This window comes from Ammospiza caudacuta, chromosome 8 (assembly GCF_027887145.1).
Source record: "Ammospiza caudacuta isolate bAmmCau1 chromosome 8, bAmmCau1.pri, whole genome shotgun sequence".
Lineage (NCBI taxonomy): Eukaryota > Metazoa > Chordata > Aves > Passeriformes > Passerellidae > Ammospiza > Ammospiza caudacuta.
This window is the reverse complement of record NC_080600.1, coordinates 38,602,317-38,615,892: the sequence shown is the minus strand read 5'-3', so window position 1 is coordinate 38,615,892 and position 13,576 is coordinate 38,602,317. Positions and strand designations below refer to the sequence as shown.

The 13,576-nt window shown below is 37.6% G+C and overlaps 1 protein-coding gene across 2 annotated transcripts in view; it reads right to left on the bottom strand.

Moving 5' to 3' along the window:
• SPOPL (speckle type BTB/POZ protein like) overlaps positions 1 to 13,576 on the bottom strand; it is a 32,802-nt gene that overhangs the window by 4,286 nt on the left and 14,940 nt on the right. Inside the window, exons 3-10 of one of the 2 annotated variants that reach the window (XR_009275003.1) lie at positions 13,382 to 13,503; positions 12,979 to 13,130; positions 9,395 to 9,522; positions 5,182 to 5,359; positions 5,032 to 5,087; positions 3,346 to 3,468; positions 1,991 to 2,133; positions 1,746 to 1,904 (exon numbers count right to left, since the gene is read on the bottom strand). Coding sequence is in view for 1 of the 2 variants with exons in the window: in XM_058809578.1 (XP_058665561.1) it covers positions 1,851 to 1,904; positions 1,991 to 2,133; positions 3,346 to 3,468; positions 5,032 to 5,087; positions 5,182 to 5,359; positions 9,395 to 9,522; positions 12,979 to 13,130; positions 13,382 to 13,503 (956 nt within the window). In the remaining variant the exon portion in view is untranslated. The remainder of the gene's footprint in view (positions 1 to 1,745; positions 1,905 to 1,990; positions 2,134 to 3,345; positions 3,469 to 5,031; positions 5,088 to 5,181; positions 5,360 to 9,394; positions 9,523 to 12,978; positions 13,131 to 13,381; positions 13,504 to 13,576) is intronic. The other variant, XM_058809578.1, reaches the window with a different exon arrangement.

The window sequence follows — 13,576 nt, the reverse complement described above, 5'->3', positions numbered from 1 at the left end:
AGCAGCAATTTGCAATTTGGGTATGGAAATATAATCAGATGTGGGACAAAAGGTACCAGCCAGACCTCAGCTAGAGAACTGTGTCAGAATAACCACCTTGAAATTGCTCATGAGAAACAATAAAGAGGAAAACTAGGAAGAAAATGAGGTCTGGTGCAGAGACAAAAAGCAAGGGAAGACACGATAATCTCATTACATAAAAGGGCATGCTCAATTTGGGGAGAGAGAAGGATGACAAGATGAATCAGCTGAAACTGCCTCAAAAATGATGCAGTTTATCTCCTAGAAAGAGCCATGAAGGCAGATTAGCTGGCTGGCTCCAGACCCCTTCACTGGGAGCCTGCAGTCTCAGTCTCCTATTGAGAACATTCACTCTTTTTTCAATGTAGATGATGGGCCACATTCAAAATAGCTCTCAATGGCCACTGTTGATTTTTAACTAACACAAAAGTAACAACAGATTTCAGCAAGTATCACACTTACACCCAGGAGATAAAAACTATGTATTTGCTCAGTGTATGTATTTACTTTTTGGTTAAATAACAGGAAAAAAAGCAAAAAATTCACTTGCACATGAAGAATATTGTATTGGTTGGGTTGCACGTCACACTGACACAGGATAAATTTGAAACTAATATGCATCAATCCCAAGTTCCCAATGCTCTGCATTTTCACAAGCCTTTTGTGAGCACACTCACATTGTTTCAGGAACATTATCAAGCATGAAGTTATCAGCTGACCTCTACACCACATGACCTCTAATCTTTGGTAGATTTCTAATGCAAGCCTTTAATCTGCTGCTGCAAGTCAGTGAGGGTAAGGGCCTTGAGAAACAATACTAAAGTTCAGACTCCCTGGTGCCCAGAATCAGTAAATTAAGCCAAGCCCTCTCCTATTATTTCCTTGAATTCCTGTAGATGTTTTAGCTGAAGCAAAGATGGCCAGCATGTTAGCTAGCAAACATTCAAGACAGAAATCAGCTCAGGAACTTCCAAATCACTTGAGAAGAAATACATGAAGTAGTTACATAGTTACAATTCTGACCTATCTCTATTACTGATATTTTACTATTTACTTTCACCACCCACTGCTTTTCCACATCATGCTCAATCACTACGCCTATGAAATCTTTTTTTTTCAAGGAGCAACAACAATTTAAACTAAGTGGTACAACACAGTCTTTAAGTTGTCTGGAGCTTCTGATGGCAAGAAATAAGTGCTCCACTGCCCTTACACTGAGCTTACTGCCAGTTGTTCTGCAGCTGGCTGTCTTCCACTCTGTGATTCACTGGAGCTGCTGCAATCCAGAGGCTGAGCCACACAGTCTCAACCTATTTCCAGTGTAGGCAGGAGCCCTCAGAGTCAGAGGGACCTGACTGACGAGTTGTGTGGCCTCCAGAGCACTTGTGCTGGCATGTGGGTAGGTGCACAAACACGTCCCCAAAGGCAAGGAGAGCAACTGCCCTCCTTTCTGTGGAAATACTGCAGGCTCACACTGACCCAAGCAAGTCTCAAAACCACACTGGGGTTATCACTCCTCCAGGCACAAAGCTGGATACTCATGAGAATGGTTTTCTCTATAAAGGCTGCTTCCATCATCTCACAGCACTGTGCCCCTGGGAGAGGGAATGAAAACCAGCTATTGTTAGGATCTCACACTGGAGAGCAGCTAACATTCCCTGGCATTTAAAGGGGGAGTCACAATCATAACTGGGGTAGCATCTGCTGAATCCTACTTTACTTACAGTCAGTGACAGGCCTCAGTAGTGTGGAAATGAAGCAACAGTTCTTAAGATCTGCAGTCTACTTAGCAGTGTTTGTACAGAACATCGTGGGGCAGGGAAACTTACTTGCTATTCCAGTTTTTCCCATCTTTACACCCAAGTTGTCTAAGAACACTGCACCTGCAAGACAGAAGTGTGCTAATATTGAGAAAGTACACCAAATATAAACACAAACATACTTAGTAAGTAATGCAAGTGTTACTTGCCTGTTAATAAAGTCTATTGCTTGTGCTTTTAGCTGTTCAGCGCTGTGCAAATCTGCGAGGATAAGAATGTCAGCAACATTTTCTACCGAGAGGTTACTACAGAGTGCTTCCTCACACATCACCTTCAGCCGTTCCAGTGCATACTGGAGAGAGAGAAAAACTGCACTAATCATTCCTCAAACTCATTCCCTCTGTCCCCACCTCTACAGTTCTTTAGACACTTCCAGCCAGGCTTGGTGCTTCCCAGGTTTAACATCAAACTGCTTCCCCACGGGTGCTGCACAGTGCAATGTGCTGCACTGGACAGTTCTCAGATGGAACACAGGCATTAGGCTTGGCACAAACTCATTAAAGACCTTGCTGACAGAGTTTTTATCAAACAACAGAAATAACTCATTCAGTAGTTTTCATTTAACTTTTTTTTTGGTAAAGGAGGAGAAACGAAGAGCCAAATCAGTATTGAACAGGTTCACATCTCTAAGTGAGGGGCAGGAAATGATACAATGGAGCTTCATCAACTACATTGCTAAAACAAATTTAACTTAATCCCCAGCCCATCTCTGAATTTCCTAATTTCCCTCATTCCTTTGATAAAGCCCACAAGAAATTTGATGGGAAAAAACTGCATCCCCATATTATATTTTGCATGAATAAACTGTGCTGCTTTTTTGAAGGGTGTCACAGTCTGAACAGGTTTCATTTTTATTTTCTGGTATTGCAGAAAATAATATATATAAATCTTATAATAGTCAACCCCAAATAATTAACCTTATAATGGTCTCTACATTTATCAATTATGCCCTAAATCAAGGCCAGCATTCAAAAAAACCCTTAATTGCTGAGCTGCTATAAATCCCTTCACCTCAAAAAATCACAGTAGAAAAAGTATTTCAAAGAACAACAATTTTAAGAGTAGACATGATCCCAACAAAAATGAGATGAAAGATTAGAACTGTTGGGTTTGTAGGGAAGACAAAAAGATGAAAGTTCTAAAGTAGCAGTACTTAGGGAAGCACAGTTAATTCAAGAACTTGAATAAATCTTCTTGAAGAATACAAAGATCTAGTATACATTTTATTCAAAACCCAATTTTCCAAATCATATTAATGGTCTCCAATTTCTAAAAATATTTCATAAATAAATACCTGAAACACTTCTCTTTAAAAAAAGATTTATCAGCCTTATACTGCTAAAAAAAAATCTATTCTTTCCTATCTTTCTTCATTTCTGGTAAGAACTGCTCCTCATGTTTTAAAATAGCAAAATACATATTAAACAATCTGAAAATATTTTTTTTTAAATCAACATTCCCCAAGCAAACACCACATTTGGGAAGTTTGGAGTCAATCACTTACTTTGTCTGCAGCTGCCAACAAATTGTCAGCCATTTTTTCAAGGTTTGGTGCTTTTCCTGTGTAAATGAATCTCATCATTTCTTTAAAAACTTCAGGGTCTACATCATTTATTTCTACACGATTCTGGTAAAGAAGAAGAAACAATGAAAGTCTTTGGAATTTAGCTACAATTTCAAAGTGAATATTAAATATCAACTACATGCATGCTACAAGTTTTCATTCACCATCCATCAGACAAAATCCTTACAAATCTAAGGTAACATTCAACAGTGTTAAACCAAAAGCAATCACAAAAGCTCTTAAAACTTAGGTAGAAATAAGCTGGAAAAGCTCCAGTAATAAAAGGTAATTTTTTTTTTCCTTAGAAATGCATAACTCTGGAGTCTATCACACAGACTGTACATAAAAATCAAGAGTTTCAGGAATATTGAAAAATGCTTCTGAGCTTCCAACACAAAGACAATGTGTTTGGAATATCAGAAATCAGAGAAGCAGACAAAACAAATTGAGCCATTCTTGGCTCAACTTAAACTGAGTCAACACAGCCCAGGTTTTGTTCTGAGAATCCAAAAAGCAAACACACTGAACTGACATCACACAGCTGAAGACTGCCATAATACAACAGTGGCACTGCAAGCTTGACCAATCCTAAAACAGTATCTCCTACAAGCAACTAATGAAGTGGGAAATGATGTCAAAGGTGTAGAAGCAAACCCCAGACTTTTGAAAGAAGTATAAAAATCCCAGGCACAGGAGATGTGCATGGCCTGGTTTCCTGTCAGTGTTTAAAAGGAGAGCTGCAGAGGAGATGCACTGATGGATCTGATGAAGGCAAAGGCCTGGCACGGCACATTACTCAAGCTGTGACATGCCTGGGTTTCTTTCAGACCAGGAACCTCTCAATAAAATGGTCCCAGTATTCCAATTGCACCTGTGAAAACTGGAGGTGCTGGGAAGGAAAGTGACCCTCAGCTGTACCACAGCACTATGTTCACCTGATGTGTTTGTGCAAGTGGCATCTTGCAGTTTTCAACACCAAATGATGACCATCCATCATAACCCTTCTGTGAGGTGATCAGTTCCTCACCTTTTCATGGATTCTGCCCATAACCAACCCACTTTTGATAATTCTTCAAGAAAGACACAAACAGCTCCTCGCTATGGGAGACATCAAGTGCATAAAAGCAGCAGCAGTGCTCTGCTGATTAAGAAACCCTCTATCCAAAACACTTACACAGGTCAAGTGCCTGCAGAAGCTGTGAATGAAAAGGTGTTCCACTGCCTGAGGGCTTAATGCCAGTCATAATCCACCTCTTGTTTCTTGGTTACCATAAAAAACACTTCAATACTCTACAGCAAAACCTCAGTCAAGTCTACCAGCTGATAGGAAGATACAAACTGAGTCAAAAAGGGGGCAGGATTACCAGGTTAATTACACCAGTAGCTAATGTTTAAAAACACTGTCTAGGGCAAATACAAGTACCTGAAAAAATCCAAATCCTCCAGCACCTCTCCACTCTTTCTACACAACTCCCTCAGAACTCACCAGGACAGGTTCAGGAACTGTCCCTCATGCACCATAAGAACCCTCATCCTCCTCAATCTGCTCTGCCTCAAGTTTTCTGCAATGTTTTCCTCTTTCACAAGGTACAAATATTTACATGTAACATTTTCAGTGAAGCTTACCTTTTTGCTTTCTTCCATTTCATGTTCAAACATTGCATTAAAAACTGGAGATCGTGCTGTATCAAGAAAAGTAAATATTAAATATAATCAAATTTTAAATTTATGGCAATTTAAATTACAAAATAATAGCAATACAAAAGTAGAAAGTACCTGCAAGGACAGATTTATGTGCTTTGAATTCTTGTCCTCCTACATAAAAACTGCAATCTGTAAATCTTGTTGTTTCCCAGAGATTCCCTAAATCTTCTGCTAGTCGACATTCAGGTACCTTCAAAGTGTTTGTATTAGACTGTCCTGATATATTTACTGAGTCTTGGACCACGCTTACCTAACAGAAAATCACAGCAAGACAACTCCTTCATAACTGAATGCCAACAAGAATTAAATCACAGTAGTACCTATTGCTAGAATTCCAACAATTCCAAAGCAAAGCAAAAAACAGTGAAGCTTCTGGCATTAGGCCAGAACCATAAATTAATTCTTTACAGTTTATTTTAAAGTAACAAAAAACAAATAGGGCTTACTCTAATATTGTGTACTTATACAACCAAAACAAAAAGAGAGCACAATACCACATGCCACCTTACAGAAATGCCAATATAAATAAGGACATATAGTTCTTGGAAAACCAGTGGGAACAAAAACAAGTTAAGGCTATTTCAGAGTTAAATTAACAGTTTAACACTTCACCCATCTCAATAAAATATACACAATATAAAATTATATAGAGATTATCAGGATCACATGGTCACAGAAAAGTTTAGAAGAACAATCTGTAGAATTTTTCAATATCCCTTATTGTACTGACAGTTAAGTTCATACATAACCCACAGTGTGATAGTGCAAACTAAGTGCAAGTAACAGCTCCTTCATTATTTTAACTTAGTCCAGATGAGGCAGGAACCACAAGTAATTGTTTTCCAAACAAGATTAAAAGCCATTAAATTCAAAATACATGGTGTAAGTAACTTCAATAATGAAATGCATTCTCACAAGATGTAACTTTGTACAGAACTAGTTAAGAAAACTGAAATATGTGCATTTGAAGTGAATATTCTGCCATTATTCCCCATGTTTAAGTCTTTCATTTAGGAATTGAACAGGACAGCAGCACTCCTTGCTGCTTTTTCAGTTACCTTCACATACCAAGTTCTTTAATCAGTGTGTTGGGAAAACAGGAGAACTCAGCAGGTTTTGCTTCTCCTGTCTGAGAGCACAGACCTGAGAATAAAACCTTTGTAACAAGTCATACTACAAGATCTTGATCACTCCATCTCCCAAATACAGAAAATTAGGATTAGATCTTAAGAGAAAATGCTGATACTGTTAGGATCAGGGCTTTGGTTGATTTCCAAAGGCATCTGGAATAAATCTGGCATAAAGCAAAACCAGCACAGCTCAGCTTCACAGAAAGTGGGAGCACTGCAAGCCAAATTCCAGACCAGAAGAGGAGGAGGATGATCCAATTATGACAGCAGCTTGGGGATTTGAATCACTGCCTAATTCCCTGTATCATCTCATACCCCCTTGTGAATACAAGAAATTCTTTTTCATTCTTCCACCTTAAAAAAAGAGAAAAACCCAAAGCACAGCAAAATTCCCCTTTCACAGTTAGACAGTTGAAAAACATTGAAAAAATCTATAGAGCTATTTCCCAGTTTTCACACACACAGTGATTTCAGGAGATATACATACACACAAAGGAAGTTTTAGCTTAGCCAAGCTCATCTTCTGTTGCCAGAGGAGAGTTCTGCTTTTCCAGAGCCTTGACTCAAAGTTCACGGTCCCAGCTGTCCACACAGCATCCTCCTGTTAGCTACAGACAATGCCTAGGGAAAGTCATCTACACACTCTTAATGTGCGCTTCAACTGAGCTCTGACCTTCCAAACTTCTGATTTAGAATGGCTTCTAATACATACTGAGAGCTGGGCAACACAATTTGCTACAGGTCATCTTTTTAAGATATAACCCAAGCAAAGTTTTAATTCAAATCTCCCCACCCAGGTGACCTGGAGTGTATTGTCCTTTAAAGAGTCTAAATACAAAGGATTACAGGGGTCTGACCTTTCACATCTCAGTCCAACAGGCATGCCATAAATCAAGTGCATCCTCTTATTATTATAACCTATTTAAATAAATCCAATCAAGTTAATCCCATATAACTATTGAAAACTTGTCAATTTGAACAAGTTCTGTGTGATGGCACTTAACAAGGATAATGTCCATGATTTTCTGGATTTTGAATCTGTGGTAATCTAATGGTAAGGGTGATATAAATGATTCCTTGGACTAAGGCAGGTAAGAGATCTGTGAAAGCAGGAACATTCTATTCTATTAGCAAATGGAACATCTGGAAGTACTTTCAGATTATATGGAAAGGGAGAATTCAGTTAGAGATCAGTGTCCCCAAAAAACTGAGGCTGTATTTAATCCCAAATTGCTGCTGGCAGCATCAGACTTCACAGAATATTAGACTTAACAGCCCCTCAGGTGCCATCCAAGGGCAGATCCAGCTGATCCTGAGAATCTTTGGTAACACAGAACGAATATCTTTGCTGCCAAAGACAACCAAATAATTTTCCTGCAAGCCAACAGGAAGAAGGGCCCACCAACAGTCAGTAATGAGAGAGCTTCACTCAATATCTGCTACATCTGACAAGTTTTATCAAGCAAAGTGGAATAGTTAGGAAGTGGTAAGTCAGTTTTCCAAACAGGAAACAAGCAGGAAGGCAAACGTGGAAATCAGAGCTCAGCAGTAAAGTTCTAAAAGGACAAAAACTTCAGGCTTGTCTATAGAAACAGGTCCTTCAAACAACACCTGTCATTTCTAAGGACAGCTGAAGAGCTGGTATCACACATCCAAAGAAAGAAATTCCTAAAATATTTGGATTTTCAAGTTTTTCCTTCACCCTGAAACAAGCCAGAAGTTATTTTAACACGTTCACTGAGAACAACTAAATGTTTTACTTCCTTCCACATTTATAATCAGGGTAGGTCCACAACTTCACAAAAGCAACTCACATTAAAACATCAAGATATTTTCATAGGGAAACACAGCTGAATTCAGTGATTAGCATCAGAATTTAAATAACAGTATTTCTCTGTGGAAATCCAGTATTTCTTCTACTTATATTTTTTAAACAAGCCTAATCTCTAAATTTAGAGTGATCTATTCCAAAACCAAATGCTACTTTTAAGAGCTTTTCATTTACATCCAAGTGCTCATTAGGAGGACAACTTAAGAAGAGAAAATACTCAAAAGTATCTTTACAGAAGCATAAAACACTTGTTATATCTGCTTTTATCACCCAAATAATTGTATTCATAACAAATTTATCATGCAGCTAATTTAACTTGTCTAAGTGAAAATAAGATGCACTACATTTGCAATATCTAGTCTCAAGGGCCACATTTCAATTATTCTTCCTACCCAGCATAATGACATATAATTAAATTGTAATCTTGCCAAGACAATTTTACACATTTCCTGTAAATACACAGATCAAAGCAAACTTATTAGCAGTTAGAGCATCTATCATCCTCCTAAGTCACTAATCACTTTATGGCAGCCCAGATAACCAGCCAATGTATATTCAACATACACTCCACTTACACTGCTTACTTTCTCTGCTTTCCATTTTTAACACCAAATAAGCTTTTTACTGAAATTTAATAGGAAAATTTAGGTTATGGATATAAATGATATTATAGAAGAAGGGATCCACAATACACCATGAAGTTGAATTTATAGCACAGCTCTCAATGTTAATTTTCAGTATCAAGCACACCTCCTACAAAATACTTGCATTCTCTCAGAAAACAAAATGTAACAATTAGTCAAAAAATAATGTGTTTCATTTACTGGAAAGACCTGATCATTGGTTAAAGCCAACAGTTAGGATATTAAAGGAATATAGATTTTGACAATCAGTTGGGTTTTCTTTTATAATGTGAACCAGTATTTGAACATTTCCATCCAGTGAAAACCAATCCTCTAATTCCAAATACAACTTCTTTAAATAAAAGTGACCTCAGTAAAACAGCATTTCTCTAGACAGCACACAGCAGCCACCTCTGGTACAAATAATTCTACAGTCAATTCTGATGTAACAAATGTGGCAAATTCATAAAAAGTCCAGCAGTTAAAAGTGATCAATTCAATATTCTACACCTCAGTGTACAAGCACCAAAACATAAAATAAAATGCAATGCAGACAAAGCAATGTATATTTTACCACGTTCATAGTTTTCAGAAGACAATTTTAGAGTACGTTACTGTTTAAACCAACAAAAAAAAATCTCTATTTATTAGAGCAGGAAACATTTTATTTAAAACTTTATTATTTAAAAATTAATACTCACCTCACAAAATAATGTAAGCTTGTCATCTGGTAGAAGACCATTAGCTTCATCTAATAAAAAATCTCTTCGGATAAATTTCTTAAACCCCCAGTCCTTGCCTTGCACAAACCGATATGCTCTTTGGCTTTCTGATAAAAAATTGTGCACAAATACAGCAAGTTAAGGGAAAATATTAACAAACAGCAACAAATTCCACATTAAGACTAAGTGGTAATAAAAAATTCATCAGTTTCACACATTTGGATCACGTGCCAACAGAACTGATTAAAGCCTTTTTAATGTTGTGATAGTGTTATTTTATAAAACACTTGGTGAGCACAATTTGTAATTTGAACCATATCCTCTCATTAGATCTCTCAGGCACCATCCTGCACAAGGAGTTTTTCAGTGAGTGTGTGAGAATGCCAATGTGTCAAAACAGGAATTGTTCAGAGGGAAGCACCATTACAATGAATTTGTCACCACAAACCCATCCTGACAACGCTCTGCAGTTGTCATAACAATCTGGTTTGACTTCTTCCTGAAATGGAAAATCTTGTTTCACAGGTTGAAATGATTTTGAAATACAGTAAAAGCATTAAAATAGCAAAATAGAAATGAAAGCTTTCAACTAGTAAACTATCTTTCAGTCATAAAAGATATTAATTATATTTATCTTCTGGCCCCAGTTATAAGAATTAATTTTTTTTAATCCATCAGATTTGCTGTGACAGCACAACTTTTTCTTTCTAAAATTCGCAGCCAAAAAAGAATTCCCACAGTCATGTCAGTGCAAACACATGTAAACCCAATAAGATCACACATTTTGCATGGCTGGTTGACTGAAAAGTGGCCACTTGTTGCCCAAATCAAACCACAGGAAAGAGAACCCTACACTTAAAGTAAAATGTGCAAAAGAGGTTATTTGGGAATGGTTTTGAGAATATAAGTAGAATAAAGCACATTTTGAATTAAATTTAGAAAGAATGTTCAAAATGAAGGCAACAAGAATACTGAAATAAGAGCAGAGGGGGAAGTGGGGAGGGGTCTTATGAAGAGTTCTTTCTTAAAGATTGTTTCTTTCATTCCAAAAAAGCTGGGCAAGAAACACATCACCACTTCATTTGCTGTACACAGAGATGCTTCAGCTAAAGAGAGCACTTCAGAAGTTCAAGTCAGAAGTTTGTAATAAAAGCAAAGTGTTTTTCATGACAGAATCTGTTAAAAACCCCTCCAAAATAAAGCCATCAGCAAAGCCAGACTTCCCCACACGATTGACCTTGGCAGCACCAGTGGAACACACTGGAGCTGGACCACAGAAAACACACACGTGTCACACACCGCCCTCACCTCCAAGAGCTGGAAAAATTCTACTCACAACAGCTCTTCACTAGGATTATATCAAGCAAAATATCCTCTAGAGATTTATTTTCACTGTATTTTCAGAGCACACTGAGGAGCCACCCAGGAGCTGCCACTGCAGGGGCTGTGAGGTCTCTGTCCCTGTCACCTCATCACACTCCTGTGCCAACAAGCCCAAGCAGAGCACAGCAGCACAGGGAAATGCACTCCCTCAAGTGCAGTGTGGGCAACAGCACAAACACACAACACTGCTCACATTCAAAAACCTGTATACCAAGGAGGAAACATATGTGTAAAATAATATTATCTAATTTTTTTGGCATCTGGATTAGTGTTTTCACACTTTTACCAATTTTTAACCTCATTACCTTGAATTAAGAGAAAAAAAATCAGAAATTTACATTCCCAAAAGCATTCACAAATTTCTTCTCTAGATTCAGCCCAATTCTTTACTCTGCAAACTTAGATTTTACTCTTAGCAGCAACAACCAGTGTTAACCCCCTAAATTAAGAGCCAAAATAGAGCAACACAAAAGTACAAATGTATTTTTCTTCTAATAAAGTCAAAATGTTAGTTCACTACCTGTTTCATCCACAGCTTCATCCCTTGAAGCAGCAGCCTATGCATGAATTATCAATTTACAAGGGACATTGGAAGTGGGGCATCATTTTCCTGTCTCAGTAAATACACAGCACCCACAGAAGCAGATGGCAAATGGCTGGAGAGTCCAAGAAATAAGACTTCTGTTGGTAATTTCCCAAAGTGAAAAGATATTTATAACTCCTGTAGTGCCAAACCCAGCACAGCCACTGTGGCAGAAGCTGCAGACACACCCACTCTCAGGATTTTTAGCACTGCAGTGGAGAGATGATGGGTCAGGTTTGGGTGTTTGCTACAGAAAGGAACAAACAGGTCACTGGAGATTGGGGTACTGGGGGATAACAAATCAACAACGACCCTCAATGAACCCCTAAGGCAAACAAAGGGCCAGCAGCACCTGGCTAGAGGCTAAAACAGATTGCCCAGATAAGCTGTGGAGTCTCCATCCCTGGAGATCTCAAAGCATCACAAGTCCCAAGCCAAGAGCTCAGGATGACCCTGAGCCTCCAGAGCTCCTGTGCAAACTCAGTAATTCTGTGCTTCCATGATGATCTCCAAATAGGTCTGGATGCAGTTTTACATTTTATTACAAATAGCAATCTACTCCAGGACTGTGTCAAGTCCAGACATACATCCTCCAAATGTACACAAGTGTAGCTGTGCTCACATAATCTCCAGAACAGAAAGTTTGCAGGGACTGAAGAAACCATCACCATCAGTGTAAAAGGATTAGTAGAGTGAAACATGCATGTGAAACATGCATTTACCTTCCTTCCAAAGAGTCCAATAATTTAATTTTTACATTTGAACTCCGTTCTGTGGATTTAATTTGCTGATTACAAGTGGGCCTAGTTATTTAAGGAGAAATAGCATGAACTTTGGGTGTAAACATGCAGAACTACAGACTTTCTGCAAGAAATGCAGAATTTTCAACAAAACAGGACTTGAAACATCTCTTAAATCCTGGAGTAGAAGGGAAGAAAAATAGATATTCTTCATATACAGGACTTGCAGCAGAACAAATTCAGTGCAGATCAGCATTAAATTATTCATTTCCACAAGAATGCCAGCTTTCCCAAACAGCATTTCCAATGAAGGTTGTGCTCACAAGTTTGAAACCAAGAGCCTTCCATACATTTTTCATATCAACAAAACAATAAAATCAAATCATCAGTTATTTCAAAGTCTTCTAATTCCTTGGATACGTGGCACATGTTTTTAAACTGATTACAGTGTAAATCAGCTGAAATAGACCAAAATATTATAAAGGATGTCTAAAAGATCCAGCCATCTCTGCTTATCCCATTTAACAATGGAAATCAAACACTTCCAATGTAGCTACAAACAAGCAAATACACCTCTACTAACAGGAAACAAGAATAATCTGCTGGAAAAACTAAATGACAAGGACCTGGAGTGACAGCAGTTAAAAATGTGCTGTAATTTATACTGCTCAGGATAGAATTAACATTGCTCAGTGATCAGAAACGTGTGAAACATGAACAGGATTTTATAATTATGTTTCTAAGAGGAAATTAGAAAAGGTATTTTATAAAAGTTTATCTCAATATTAAATTCTGCTCTCAACTGAAAAAAATAACATTGCTGATGTTCTTACAAAACCACATTAATATTCCCTTACCCATTGCTTTTGTTTCTTCTCTTTTAGCATTCAGCAAGGAAAATTTGAATTTTGCTCTGACTTCACTTTTTGGACAACTGACTAAAAGCAAATACAATGACAAGTAGTCTTTGCTTTCATCATCTAATCCCTTTGGGTTCACTCTCAGGCACCTGAAAAAAAGGAGAAATGGTAATTTTTTAATGGTACCCAGAATAAATTCAGAAATACTTTTACAAGCCACAATCATAAATGTTACCGAAATAAATGTTTCCTTTGTGATTGCTGCAATTTAAAATTAGAACAGTAACCCTTCAAGAAGTGTCCAAGTTTTAATATTGATTTTTAATTTAACTTTACAATTTTTGTGAGTAAAATAACCCCAAAACAAAACCCAAAGCACTTGCTCAAATAAAGACCTTACCACTTCATTTTGTCATTTGGCCCTGATGAAAATGTAGAACTCTTTAAAACTTCACCCATTTCTTCACGGCAAAAGCTGAAGTTATTAATGGTCCACATGTATGAAAATTTTACTACTTTAACCTGAACAAAAGATCAGAAAATGTTAAGAAAATTTAATTTACATATCCAGCATTAGCTATGAGAACTACTTAGA